A 13707-nucleotide genomic window follows, 5' to 3' on the forward strand; every position below is an offset into this window, starting at 1 on the left:
ATCCTAATCCTTCTCACTGACCCTAGTCAGCAAAGGGTTAAGTACAAATGGATGCATGTGTTTGGGTGTCTGTTTATGCAGCTATCTGTCTTCCAGTCAAATGCCTGCTTGATATATTTGACTGAAAAAATCAAATATATCAAGCAGGCATTTGACTGGAAGCGATATATATGGTGGTCTGCATTACTGCGTATATGCAGTATTTCAACACCCACACACTCCGTTACCCCATCTGTGCGTATCCATACTTTGACATACATAAACACATACATAAAAAGCAACAACAATGAAGATTTAAGAAACAAAACAAAAAAAAACCCTTTCTGGTATTAATCTACCTGACCCAATGTGGCACAGTTACCATGCCCGCAATCCATCTACCTCATGAGAATAAGCCTTGTGCCAAATCTGACAGGTGGAACCCAATAAACCCCTCAATAGGCACTTCGACTCACTGGAAGGAAAGCACACAAGCAGAAAACTAGAAACCAAAACTCGCCTGCAGCTCAGAGACTTCTCTTCCTCTGCCGAAAGATCTTCCTCCTCCGCAGCCTCTTCCTCGCCCCCCTCCCCCCCTCCTCGGACCGCTGACCAGGTCCATTTGGCCCACTGGACGGGCGACAGCATCTGCCAGGGACTGAAGGCCATCTCCCCTGGTTCTGTTGCTTTTGCTTCTGCTGATGATTCTCTTTGAGTTCAACAAGATGGAGGTAAACTCTCACAGCTTATTTTTTTTTATTTTTTTGGCTGAGGCAAGGATGTGGTTAAAACATCATAAGTCCCTTAACGGTTGCCTCTGTCTTCGCTTCCTCTAGCTTCACTGTCTCAACATTTTTGTAAGGCACTCCCTTACTTCCTCAAGCTCCAATTTCCGTATTTTTCTTCTGGTTCTCTTAAATTGAAATTCCGCTCAAAAAACCTTAAAACTGAGGTTTTTGTCTGCTTCTCTCTACCTACAGCTTAGAATGCCAAAGCAGAAATCAGCTGGCAGATAGCAAACACATTCTCTAACCCAGAGAGCTTGAAACACTGCCTCCCCCCTCTTCTAGGGCTATGCTATTGTCACAAAACAGGAGGGTAGGTTTCCAATTTCAAAAGGCAGGCCTGAGTATTGGTGCACAAGCTAGACATCCCCCTTTTGTTGAGTGGTTGAACCCAACCTCTGAGAAGGAGGAGAGAGGAGAGAAGAGAGAGAGAGAGTTTCTGCTTGCACACTAATCTAAAAGATGGGGGAAAAAAAACAGATTCCAAACCTTAAGATCTCAGAACAGGAGGCTGGCTGACAGGAATGCAGTACAAGCTGACATGCTTGTGAAGGGAAGCTGCCTGACTGGTGAATCATAGGCTGGGGTTTAGTCATGCTGTTTTCATTATGACTTTCCACTGCAACCAACAACAGCACTGCAATGTTGTATCCACCTACAGATGCTTCAATACAAGTGGAAAATATCTGTGCTAAACATAATGAGGACTGAAGTCGTTCAAAGGATGGATGTAGGGAAAAAATAATGAACAAAACTGCAACTGTGGGCCTACATATGATACACATGGACAAATAAGAATGTGGTAATAGCCAAGTTAATTTCTGCAAATATACAGTTCCCTATAGCAGTTTGATAAAGGTGAAATTACCTCCATAGTCAATATTTTTTGTTTTTATGTCACTTACAGATTCTCCACCTACAAGTGAAAAATATTAAAATGTGAAGGTGGTTTTTTATTGTCATTCTTTTTTGCTCATTATGCCTAAAATAACCAGTCAAATCTTTCAGTCCAGTACCATCCACTGCCATATTTCAGAATACAGATCCAATGAATTGGTTACCAAGTACTGTAGATCACACTGTGCATTAAAAGACGCAGTGCAGTTAGCTTTTACAGCTGAAATAAAGATTCATCAGAGTTTGAAAAGGGGCACGACAGCAACTGAATCTGTATCTCAAACTGCAACAGCATGCAAGGCATCAAGAGCTACTGTGTCTTTAATGAAATCAACCTAGAACACTACGACTGATCGATCTACATGTATGGGAAGATGACAGGACTGGATATCTGAAATGCCTCAATTAATTCACAAATACTGAATTCAGGGGGTGAGCAAATAAACTGTAGCAACCAGAACCAGTGGAGGCTCCTCAGAGTATATATACACATGCAGAGTGTGTATGTGTGTGTGTGTGTGTGTATATATATATATATATATATATATATATATATATATATATATATATATATATATATATATACATATACATATACATATACATATACACACACACACTGCTGTGCAAAAGTCTTAGACATGTTGCATTTTTCTACTCTGATGCATTATGAGCATCAATAATTTACTCAAAGCCTCCACTAGTGTTTTACATAATTACAACAACCTTGACTTGCATAAAGAAGAAAAAACACTGAGTGAAATATCTCGCATCACATGATTTTCAAGGTGTGGTAGCCAAAGCATAATCAACAAGTACAGAGAAACATCATCTGTAATTGACAAACCGAGGGCTGGAAGACCCAAAAAGCTGTCTAACAAGGATGAGCAATACTTGAAGATAATATCCTTAAGGAATAGAAAGAAGACAAGTGTTGAATTGGCAACAGAATTGGCAGAAAGCACAGGTGTCGTTGTCCAGCCATCCAAAGCACCTTTGACCATTGTAGCATAGTTCAATTTCTATGTTCTTGTGCATATTTTAGCCTTTTAGTCTTGTTTCCCTTTCTTAACAGAGGTATTCTTACTGCAACACATCCTTTGATGGACAACGACACCTGTGCCTTCTGCCAGTTCTGTTATTTAAAAATGAATAGATTTATATTTCCTAAATATATTACTATGCTAGGAAAAATAGTTCCAATAAATGTAATAGTTCCAATTAATTTAATAGATAAACAAATTATTTTAAATAATTAAATAAATTCAAATAAATTAAATAAATTATCAGAACATTTTCAGTATTTGTCTCGAAGTTGGCTGTACAGTTTTCTAAATTAAATGGCTGGTTACACAGTTGGACAGATTGTGCAGTAGGTGGCACTGTTTGGCGAGTTGGGGAGTTTGTTTCTGCCTTTTGCTTACAAGCTTACGATGGTACTCCAGAGAGGATGTAACTCCAGGACTTCCTGTCTTTTTCAGCTGGTGCCCAATAGCTTCTTAAACTACCTTATAAAATGGGTTGGGAGATATCTGCGTCCAGAGTACCGATGACTTAAGTTTGTTTAAGTCTGTTTGGGATACAGCAGGGTGATGTTGTGACTTGTCTTTTTGTTGTCACGTGTAAGTTTTCAGGACAGAAATTAAGGCGCCGTTTCCTGTTTTAAAGTGGGTATCTGAAATTAGGTTTATACATCGTCCAACTGTGGGAGAATTAAAAAAAACGATTCAGGCCAGCTCGCAAGCTTGTGTAGCTGATAACTGAATACTGTGTGCCAGCTGATGTTCTCACTTCAGCAAAGAAACTTCTTAAAACGGTGTTTAATTCAGTCTTGCAGTGTTCCAGTCCATATTATTTTTTGGTTTTTGCTGACCAATCATTAAAAACTGACACAGCCCAAGCGGTTACTTTTTTAGTATTCCGCTCTTCTTTATTGGCTTCAATTGTATTAATTTCAGCAGTACTGAGAGAGAGGTGTGTTGTAGTACTCGCAGTTTCATGGACCTTTTTTAAAATGATTGCTGTCGGTTCCGTTACTGAACTGTTGCGGTCCAAATCCTCCAGGAATATGTGGACATTTGAGTCACCAAACAAGTTAAAATTTACATGGAGGAAGTCTGACATTGTATTATTATTTTGTTTTTATTGGGCAAAAAGTGGCCCAATTCGAAATTATTTTTTAAACGTTCTAAACGCTCACAATAATATCGGTTTGTAAAAAGTCTTAGTTGCTGGGACTTGTTTTAACCCATTGATTGTACTGTAATAATTCAATGGCTTGGAACGCCTATCAGCCAATCAGGACGCAGATATCTCCCAAAATTCATTTTTTGAGTGAAAGGCTAAGGAACTGCTTGGTACTAAAGAGCCGTAATGAAATCCACAACTACCGCGGACAAAAAGCTTGTAGTGTCATCGTATATGGTGGCGCAGAAAATTGCTAAAGCATACGGCTGCTGAGGAGCTGATAATGCCATGTGCTATTGAAATTGTAAAGGAAATGTTTAGAGAGCAGAAGGCCAAGGAACTGGCAAAAATACCATTGTCAAATGACACTGTCCAACGACGGATCGCTTTTACGTCAGATGACATACATGTGTGCTTGGCGAAGATACCTCCACATCTTGACAGAATTGTTGCTCAGCACCAGCAACAGGTTTCACATTGAGTAAATAAAACAAAAATAATTTATATATATATATATATTATATATATGTGTGTATGTATATACAGTTGTAGTCAAAAGTTTACATACCCCAATGGAAATTTAATAATTATAGGAAAAATCTTTGGTTGCAAAAACTTTGTTTTTGTGGATGAGGAAAAAAACTACAAGAAACAGATATATACAATTATTTATTTCATCGATTTTTTTGCAAAACTCCCAAAATGCTAATTCAAAGGTATTCATACCCCGACAAGGAAAATTAAATTAATAGCTAGTTGAGGCACCTTTAGCAATAATAACCTCTTTTAAACGATTATGATATTTGTCAATGAGCTTTTGGCATGATTCTTTAGTGATTTTTGACCATTCTTCAACGCAAAATTGTTCCAGTCCATTCAGATTCCGAGGACTTCTCTTGTGCACAGCCTTCAACTCATACCAAGGATTCTCAATCGGACATAGATCAGGACTTTGACTAGGCCATTCCAGAACCTTGATTTTATTCTTCTTTAACCATTCTGAAGTAGAGATCCCCTGCGCTTAGGCTCCTGTGACAAGACCTTGCAGTCGCTCCCCCTCCCCCCAGATGAGAAGGGTGAAGTGCTCAAAGCAGGCAAGGGACATCATTTACCTCAAGGAGCAGATGGCTCAGGCCCTTGAGCTGCTGTCTAGGTAGCAAGCTCCTGAGGCACTGATAGAGGCCCCGGCCCCACTACCGCCAGCACCAGATTCGGCTCCTGGGTCTCCCATGGAAGCTCAGGTCGAGCCAGAGCCACAGCCCTTGATGAGATTGCCTCGGCGACCAACTTACCGCCATTGCCCAGCTCCATGCCGACATTAATGGAACGCGCTGCAGATTTTTTGCAGATCCCCTGGATGACACCGGCAGACCCCCGCAGGTCCATGTTTCGGACACAGGCAGTAGCTCCCACAACACAGCTATTTTCACCGTTCCCTGATTTTCACCGTTCCCTCTTGGGATTGACAGGCGCCAACGCTGAGTATTTTCAAGCAAGCCACCCGACTTGCTTCATTGGAAGGTGCAGAGAAGCTGGGCTTGACAGGATTTCTGGTAGTTTGCAGACAGCTATGGCTGTCGCAAGCAAGGGTACCCAACACGGATAAGGTGGTGTTACTGGACACGCCAATATCCCCGGGGTATACATTTGGTCCGGCTGTGGAGGAGCTCTTATAGCGCTCCCTTCGGCAGGTGGCCACGTTGCTCCCTCTCCGTGCTCCGACGTGGGCTAGGTCGAGCCATTGGCAGACCAACCAGGCACGTACCATCACAAGGATGGTCCCAGTGCCCAAGGCCCCGCTGGGTGACCTGAAGCATCGCCTACAGGCCACAGCGTCGATGGGAAACTGAGCCCCTCCACAGAGCACAAGGAACGCAGGCCGCGGTGCATCCGTGCAACAGCGTTCCAGGAGACAATTCCAGGGCCGTCGTCCTAGGCAGTCGCCTCCGAGTGCTCCGCCCCAACCTCAGCAGCCCCAGCAGATGCCCTGAAGGTTTGCGGCCTCAGACCCATCCCTTCATCACACAGCAGCTGCAATACTGGCGTGCTTGCACCTCAGACACCTGGGTGCTCACTACCATGCAAAGCGGTTACGCGCTGCAGTTCAGTTTGGGATCTCCCCCCTTCCGAGGAGTCACGAACACATCCGTGTCGGACCCTCTTCAGATCTCGGTACTCAAAGAGGAAGTGGTCGCCTTGCTGTGCAAGCGAGCTATTTATCTCGTAGGCCCCACCTCCTGCGGAGAGGGGTTCTACTCAAGATATTTTCTAGTACCCAAGAAGGATGCCGGCTTTCGCTCCATCTTAGACCTAAGATTTCTCAAGAAGTTCTTGAAGAAAAGGATGTTCCAAATGCTGACTCACCATCCCACATTCTCCAGTCAGTCCAACCGGGTGACTGGTTCACCACCATGGACTTACGGGACGCGTACTTTCATGTTCCCATTCGTCCAGAGCACAGGAAGTACCTCTGCTTCGCCTTTCAGGGAAGTGTTTACGAGTTCTCCGTGCTGCCGTTCGGCCTCTCCCTGGTTCCTCGTACGTTTTCAATGTGTGTGGACCCTATCGTGGCCCACTTGCGGTTGCAGGGGATCAGAGTACTAAACTATCCCAACGACTAGCTGATTTGTGCTCAGTCGTGAGAGGAAGCAATGGCCCACACAGCGATTGTGACGCAGCATCTGGTGAGGCTGGGCCTCACCATCAACGATGCGAAGAGTCGGCTTATACCGGTGCAGTGCACGATGTACTTGGGGCTCTGGCTGGACTCCAGTACGGTGCGCGCATACCTGTCGGACGACAAAGTAGCAGCTATTCAGGGTTGCCTCTCCCTGTTCCAACAGGGATCAAAGGTTCCTTTGGTGAGGTTCCAAAAACTGTTGAGTCTGATGGCCACATCCGTATCAGCCATCGAGCTGGGTCTATTACGCATGCGCCCGCTCCAAGCGTGGCTCAATGTGTTCCACTTACACCCAAACCGCGACAGACACCGTTGGCTGACAGTGACTCACATGTGCTCCGTTTCCTTACGATTGTGGAGGATGCCCTCTCACCTGCGCAGGGGCGTGTGGATGGGAGTAGTGTTAACTCGCCAAGCGGTGACGACAGACGTCTCCAACAGGGGGGGTCTGGGAAAGCAGAGAAGTCTGCAGCACCTGGTCGGGCCATTGGACAGCCCTGCACATACAGTAAATATGCTGGAGCAGCAGGCTGTTTTCCTGGCTCTCCAGCACTTTCTTCCAGTGTTGCACGGGAAACATGTGCTGGTCCGAACTGACAACACATCAGTGGTGGCGTATGTCAACCACCAGGGCAGCCTCCGGTCCCCAGGGTTGCATCGCATCGCATCGCATCGCCTTCCGGCTCCAGATTTGGGCACAACGAAACCTGCTTTCCCTACGGGCGATGCATCTTCCCGGAGTGGCAACGGACCTCCTGTCGAGGGAGGGTGCACATCCGTCAGAGTGGCGACTCCATCCGCAGGTGGTGGAGCGCATTTGGGAACGGTTTGGGAAGGCGCAGGTCAATCTCTTCACCTTGGCGGAGACGACACATTGCCCCCTGTGGTATTTCCTCCACCACTTTGGTAGTCTACTTGGCGTCAACGCCCTAGCCCACGAGTGGTCCAGGACGCTCCCTTACGCGTTCCCGCCAGTACCGTTGCTCCCGGCCTTCTTGAAGAAGGTCCGGTTAGAGAAAGCGACAGTTCTCCTAGTGACCACCTGATGGCCCAGGAGAATCTGGTTCTCGACCCTATGCCAACTCATACAAGGTCAGCCCTGGAAGATCCCGCTTCGCCTGGATCTCCTGAGTCAGGTGAGAGGCACTCTCTGGCATCCGGAACCTGGCAGATTCCAATTATGTGTCTGGCCCCTGAACGGGACCGCTGGACAGCCTTAGGGCTATCAGACGCGGTTGTGGGTACTCTGCAGAGCGCTAGGGCAGACTCCACTAGGTCGCTGTATGCTTATAAGTAGAAGTATTTCCAGAATTGGTGTCTGACTAGAAGTCATGACCCAGTTTCTTGCCTCATGCCGGTTATCTTGCAGTGCCTTGCCCCCATAGATTCGGTATCTCCAGGTGAGCATTTTTTGGCGTCCCGGTTTCACAGGGGCGTTCGGCGGTTACGCCTTCCCAGGAGGACCGTTCTGCCCGAGTTTTGATGCATCCCTCGTATGCTGCCATTCCTTCTCCTTTTCGACGTCTCTGGTATACAGTATCCCATACCTAATGTTGTTGGTGGTCGTCTTCGAATTGAAAGGGAACATTAGGTTACTTACCGTAACCCTGGTTCCCTGAAAAGAGAAGACGACCACCACCCGCTAGGTCGCATCGGTCGCCCTCATGGGTTTGATGCAAAATGAAAAATGGCTTCCTCTGTATGACGGTTTTAATCCCTCGGTAGGCGGGACCAAGGGCATCACCCCAGGAAGGGGCCTATCGGCAGCTCTGGTATAGAGAGCTTAGAAAATACCTACCAATAGGCAGGCATATCCCATACCTAATGTTGTTGGTGGTCGTTTTCTCTTTCAGGGAACCACGGTTATGGTAAATAACCTAACGTTACTGGATCCTCAGCTAATGCACTATCCTTGCACTATTATTATGTCATTGTAGATATAACCTTGTAATCCTAACTTGTTGCATCCTAGTTCATATTGTATTTTAGTAGTATTATTTGCACTTACTGTAAACTACACTGTATTTAAATAAGTAACCCTGTAACACTGTAAGTCGCCCTGGATAAAGGCATAATAAAAATAAAAATAATAATAATAATAATAATAATAATAATAATAATAATAATAATAATAATAATAATAATAATAATAATAATAATATGAACTTCATTGAACTGTCTAATTGTCTACAACATGTGGGGAAGGTCATTTAGCTGTGCTCAGATACAATGTATGAATAGACTTCCGTCCCTAGCAAAGGGAACAATGTATCCCTTGTGGAGGTGCAAAATTAATTAAAGTACATTGAGCTAACAAAATAAGTTCTTACCTCATCAGAATTACTATCATTTTGTAGGACTCACTGCTTATCTAAAAAGACACATTACGGTAATTTACAGTGATTTAAAAAAAAAAAAAGAAATTGATTTATTTTTTTTTGTTAATGATACTAATGATCACTCCTTGCAGCTACTTCAACGCTCAACTCCCTTTAAGAGAAACCTTGCAATTCACCAATAATAGCAGGTTTACAAGACTGAGCCGCCAACGAAAAAAACACACAAACCTAATCCTTAAAAGGGGAAGTTATTTTAGCCACACGTTTAAAATGTTTTCATTTTTACAACAGAAACAAACAGTCAAGAGTGTGTTGGGGTTGGGGGGGGGGGCTCCTGCCTCCTCTGAAAGCACTCACTGTCACATGATATCCACCACAGTTGGATTTCCATTAATTAATTACTCAGCTCATTTGCATCACATTTGCATGCAGATGCATGGAATGTGTGATCACAAGGATCAAACCTGGGAATATTAATAAGAAACATATACTGGGTGGGGAAATCGGTGTACTGTATTTCTTCCCAGTTTACTGACTATGTCAAACTACTTATTAATTGCATTTAAAAGCCTTTGTGCTTATGAAAGCCATAGAGGAACCAGCTTAGATGAAACTCGTGAGGACTACAAAGCACCTTATTATTCGGCTTGTTTAGTCGAATGCTAGCCAAGTTCAAAACATGTTATTTACACAACCTTTGACTGTACTGTAAGCTTATTGTGCCTCATTTCCATCTGCCATCTGGACTGATTCGATGTCAACCGCATTTGGCACCATCTCCTGCTGCTTTTAAAGTAGGATTAAAAACCTGTAGCCTGTTTATTTACGGGGAAATGTATCATCCTATTTTATACTACTTATTTTTGTCTTTTTAAACTAAGAATTAATAATCTTTTTTTTTCATTTTATTGTATGTAATTTAAAAAGGGAATTTTATCATCTTATCTTTTACTATTTCTCCAAACTGTTTTGTATTTTCATTTTTGTTATTTTTATCTGTAAAGCCCTTTGAGGTGATTTATCACGAAAGGCACTATATAAGAAATAAAGATTGATTTGACAATATTAATTCAATGAGATTGATTGATTGATAAAGATTGATTTAACAATTAATTCAATAAAGCATAAAAATGTGCTACCCCTGAAAGAATGTTTCTTATTATTTGTAAAAGCAGAACTGAAAATCTTTCAAACAGATCCTTCCATTAGTTTTTAGTTACCACTCTCCACCAAGGGACCAGAACTAAGGAACATACAGAAATTTTGCAAACTTTATAAGGAAAAATGTATTTTTATACAGATTCCCCCCCCCCCCAAAAGAAGCAGGTTAAAAATGTCATGTTTGCAAGCATTTTGAGTGATTATAAACATCATAAAAAGGGTGAAAAAATGTACATTTGAAGCTACTCGCTGTACACAGACAGCTGAAAGTGTCTCTTTATATTTGTTACAAAAGCACACAGCCTCTGCCCCAGATTGCCATGGAGTTGCACAGTTAGTTGGCATTCTAGTCTATGACTTAAGAGATCCCACATCTCTTAAGCTTACCCTGTATTAGGACGTGACAACAAATCTGTATAACTTAATATGCATCACCTGTAACTTAATACAGGGTGACCAAATGTTAGCTTACCTAGGATTTCATGGGAATCAGGAGGATTTAGACATATGATAGTTTATAAAGCTTTGGTTCCAGTACAAAACTTGCTTCACTTTTGTGAAGTGAAATAGAGATTTAAAAAAAATACCAATGTCTTAAAACATCAATACACTATATAAACACACACACACACACACACACACACACACACACACTGGCAGTCACAATTATGGGGACACCTGGAAATTTTTATGAAATACAACCAAAAAAGGAAGAAAGCATAATGATTTATATGAAAATGTATTAACCTTCTCATAAGAAACAGAGGATATGTTTTACAGACCTTTTACTGCAAACTATTATCATCAAAATATCCCCCCTTGTTAGAAACCACAGCTGCACATACTCTAGGCATTCTGTCACACAACATTAGCAGTGTATCGCCATCTATTTGTGACTATTTGTGTCCATTCAGTCCTAATCATCTTCCAGAGCATATTTATGCTGGTTGCACTCCTCTTTTTTCTCTCCCGTCAAGCTAATCCCATAACATTCCAATGGGGTTAATGTCAGTGCATCGATTTCAAAACCTGTTGTTCTTTCTGATTTGAGTAATTGAAGTTTAGTCTGGCTTAGGGCCATTATCATGTTGAAAAACAAACACTTCACCCACAAGTTGCCTTCCTGATGATATTGAAGGATGTTGACGAATGAAGTTATATTGTTCCTTTACAAATGTACCTTCTATTTTTACTACAAAACAAACCCTTCACATTACCACCTCCATGTTTTATTGCTGGCACTACACAGCATCCTGACAATCTCTTGCCTGTTTTTCTTCTCTTCTTGGACTTGAACAGTCAGTCTTTCTTTCTGTCTCAGTATCTTTTGTTTGCATAGCTTCCAGTTTTTCTGTATCTGTTGATTGGGGTCTGCACTCCGTTATGCAAAACACAGTGACTTCTCTTGCAATTTCTCTCACGGAATACCCTTCCTTATGAACGGTAAGTATGGATACACGATCATCATATTATCTCCTTCCTTGGAGCCGTGGTAACTCACTTATCGTACACTCCTCCTAGCTCGCCATTTAAAAGAACCCAGATTTTCACACGGCTCTCTTGTCTCGATTAGTTCAGTTTCTGAACGCTGTCTGTAGTCTTGTGACAGAGAGATGTGCACTCTATAGTTTTCCTTTTTTTGTAGGATTTCAGTAAGATGTACAGGGGTCCCCATAATTTTGACTGCCAGTGTATATTTTTTTAAATTTAGAAAAAAGGGGGAGCAAGCTTTAATTTTTTGACAAAGGAAAACGGGTAGTTTTATAAAAGCATCTGTAAGCACAGAAATTGAAAAAGAAAGACATTTGTTTACCAGCTTATTTTGACAAGTGTTTAAACAGCATCTTGGTCTGGGCGTCAAATATCAGTTATCTAACTAAATCATCTTTTATTTAGATTCACTTGGAGTGTGTTGCTTTAACTCTACCAGCAGTGCCCTACCACTTCTAGCAGAAACACGCTAAAGAAATGTGTTAAAAAAACACAGTGAACATAAGGATTACTGGAAGAAAGTATTTTGGCCAGCACCATGGCAACTGACTTCACACTGAATTGAAGACCTCTTCTCTTCTGTCTTCTTGGCTAAAGAACAGAGTTTAAAAATCTGATACAACTGCCTACTGCTACAAGAGAAGCATGACGATGGGGTGCACAGTGCAACCTCGTAGGTTGCAGGCTTCAAGTTAGCTTGTGTGCCCTGACCCGAGAGCTAAAACCTAATTCAGAGACAACTGGACTATCAACATCACCAATGAGTTATATTTTTGTGTAAACTGCCCCCTTGGTAATGTGATAATTCTGCTAATGTAATAAAAAATTTAACTGAACAGCAGTTTGTTTGTTTTTTTTTTCTTTCTTTCTCCAAAGCACCAGAGATTGATGTGGTGAAAGTGTTTGTCTTGGGTCTAGCAAAGGCTGTGCAACTGTTTGACTATTAAGAATCTTAGGAATCCTTTGTGTCTCTATAGGAATGCTTAGAGCAATTTGAGACTAATTTGTAGGTAGAGAAAGAGTGTGATAACCTTTCCGAAACAGGACACAGTGCTTATTTCCAGCAGCTCTTCTGACCTTGGGTTTTTATCAGTTAACCAGCTAGAAAAGATACATTTTGAACTGGATTTATTAAACACACACACACAAAAGAAAAATCTGCTCCAACTGCCAATTTGTGTTCACTCCGTTGAATGAAAAACACTACCGGTAGTGCTCTAAAACTCAGGACAATTAAAAAACTGCATAAAAATGGTCTTTACCAAATTATCTTCAAAGGCAAAGCAGAGACAGTGCAGTGCATTGCCATCCTGCACTTCAAATCTCCACATTTCTTCTACAGCGAATGCCTATTTCCATGGAACAAAACACACATAAAAAGTGCACAGAACCACAGAAATGTGTGTGAATAAAGATGTATGGAGATGTTATTGGAGGTTAAATGGAAAAAAACAACTTTGGAACAGTTTTAATGCAGAGGTTTGTGGAACAATATTGGTTTGGCAAAATGATTTATAAATACAAATAAAAGTTTAGCTAACACTCTTGCTCTGCAAGTACCGAACCTGTGTTGTCAGTGTACACATCCACAGTCCCGAACTCAATGGAAGCTGAATCATGCAAGGCAGATGAGCAAGGAATAAACTCATGTACTGTGGACAGGTTTGCCTGCAGATTTTGTGGATAACTCAGATGTAGTTTTGCAGGACTTTCCTGATTGAGAAAAATGCAAATTACGTAATGCAAATACGTAAAAAAAACATTTGCATGAAACATTCCATGGAAATTGCCAGAAATTCAAATAAGGACTGCAATGGACAAAAAATGCTGTCATTGATAGAAGAATGGTTCCCTCTATGGTATTGCAATGGTAGGAACCAAAACAGGCTGATAACCACTGGAGCACTACACCATAGTACCACATCAGGACTAGTAAACTAGCATCAGGACAGCTGTGCAATATGTTCCATTGTGTTGCCACTGTTGGAAATGCTGTAGTCTGCAAGAATTCTGTTAAAGGGGGTTTTTTTTTAGTAATAATGTGGTATAATGTTATTCCAATGGGATTTCCAAGCTTTTGTGATAGGATGACAACTGTTTGCAGCTGCCTGCTAGGAGAGATGCTACTTCCACATTGCATTTTTAAGCATCCTGGGCTTGCATTGCTTTCACATTCACATCCCCTCCC

At 42.1% G+C, this 13707-nt stretch overlaps 1 protein-coding gene across 5 annotated transcripts in view; it reads right to left on the reverse strand.

The window, feature by feature from the left end:
* Positions 1–13707, reverse strand: part of LOC117971683 (transforming acidic coiled-coil-containing protein 1-like) — a 61823-nt gene that overhangs the window by 36896 nt on the left and 11220 nt on the right. Inside the window, exon 1 of one of the 5 annotated variants that reach the window (XM_059008423.1) lies at positions 500–1155. The exons of 1 other annotated variant lie outside the window; for it this stretch is intronic. In XM_059008423.1, the coding sequence (XP_058864406.1) occupies positions 500–648 (149 nt within the window). In that variant the 5' untranslated portion in view covers positions 649–1155. Of the gene's footprint in view, positions 1–499; positions 1156–13707 lie in introns of those variants that run through there. 3 more of the 5 variants (XM_059008422.1, XM_059008425.1, XM_059008424.1) reach the window with 3 other exon arrangements.

Source organism: Acipenser ruthenus, chromosome 37 (genome assembly GCF_902713425.1).
Source record: "Acipenser ruthenus chromosome 37, fAciRut3.2 maternal haplotype, whole genome shotgun sequence".
Classification (NCBI taxonomy): domain Eukaryota; kingdom Metazoa; phylum Chordata; class Actinopteri; order Acipenseriformes; family Acipenseridae; genus Acipenser; species Acipenser ruthenus.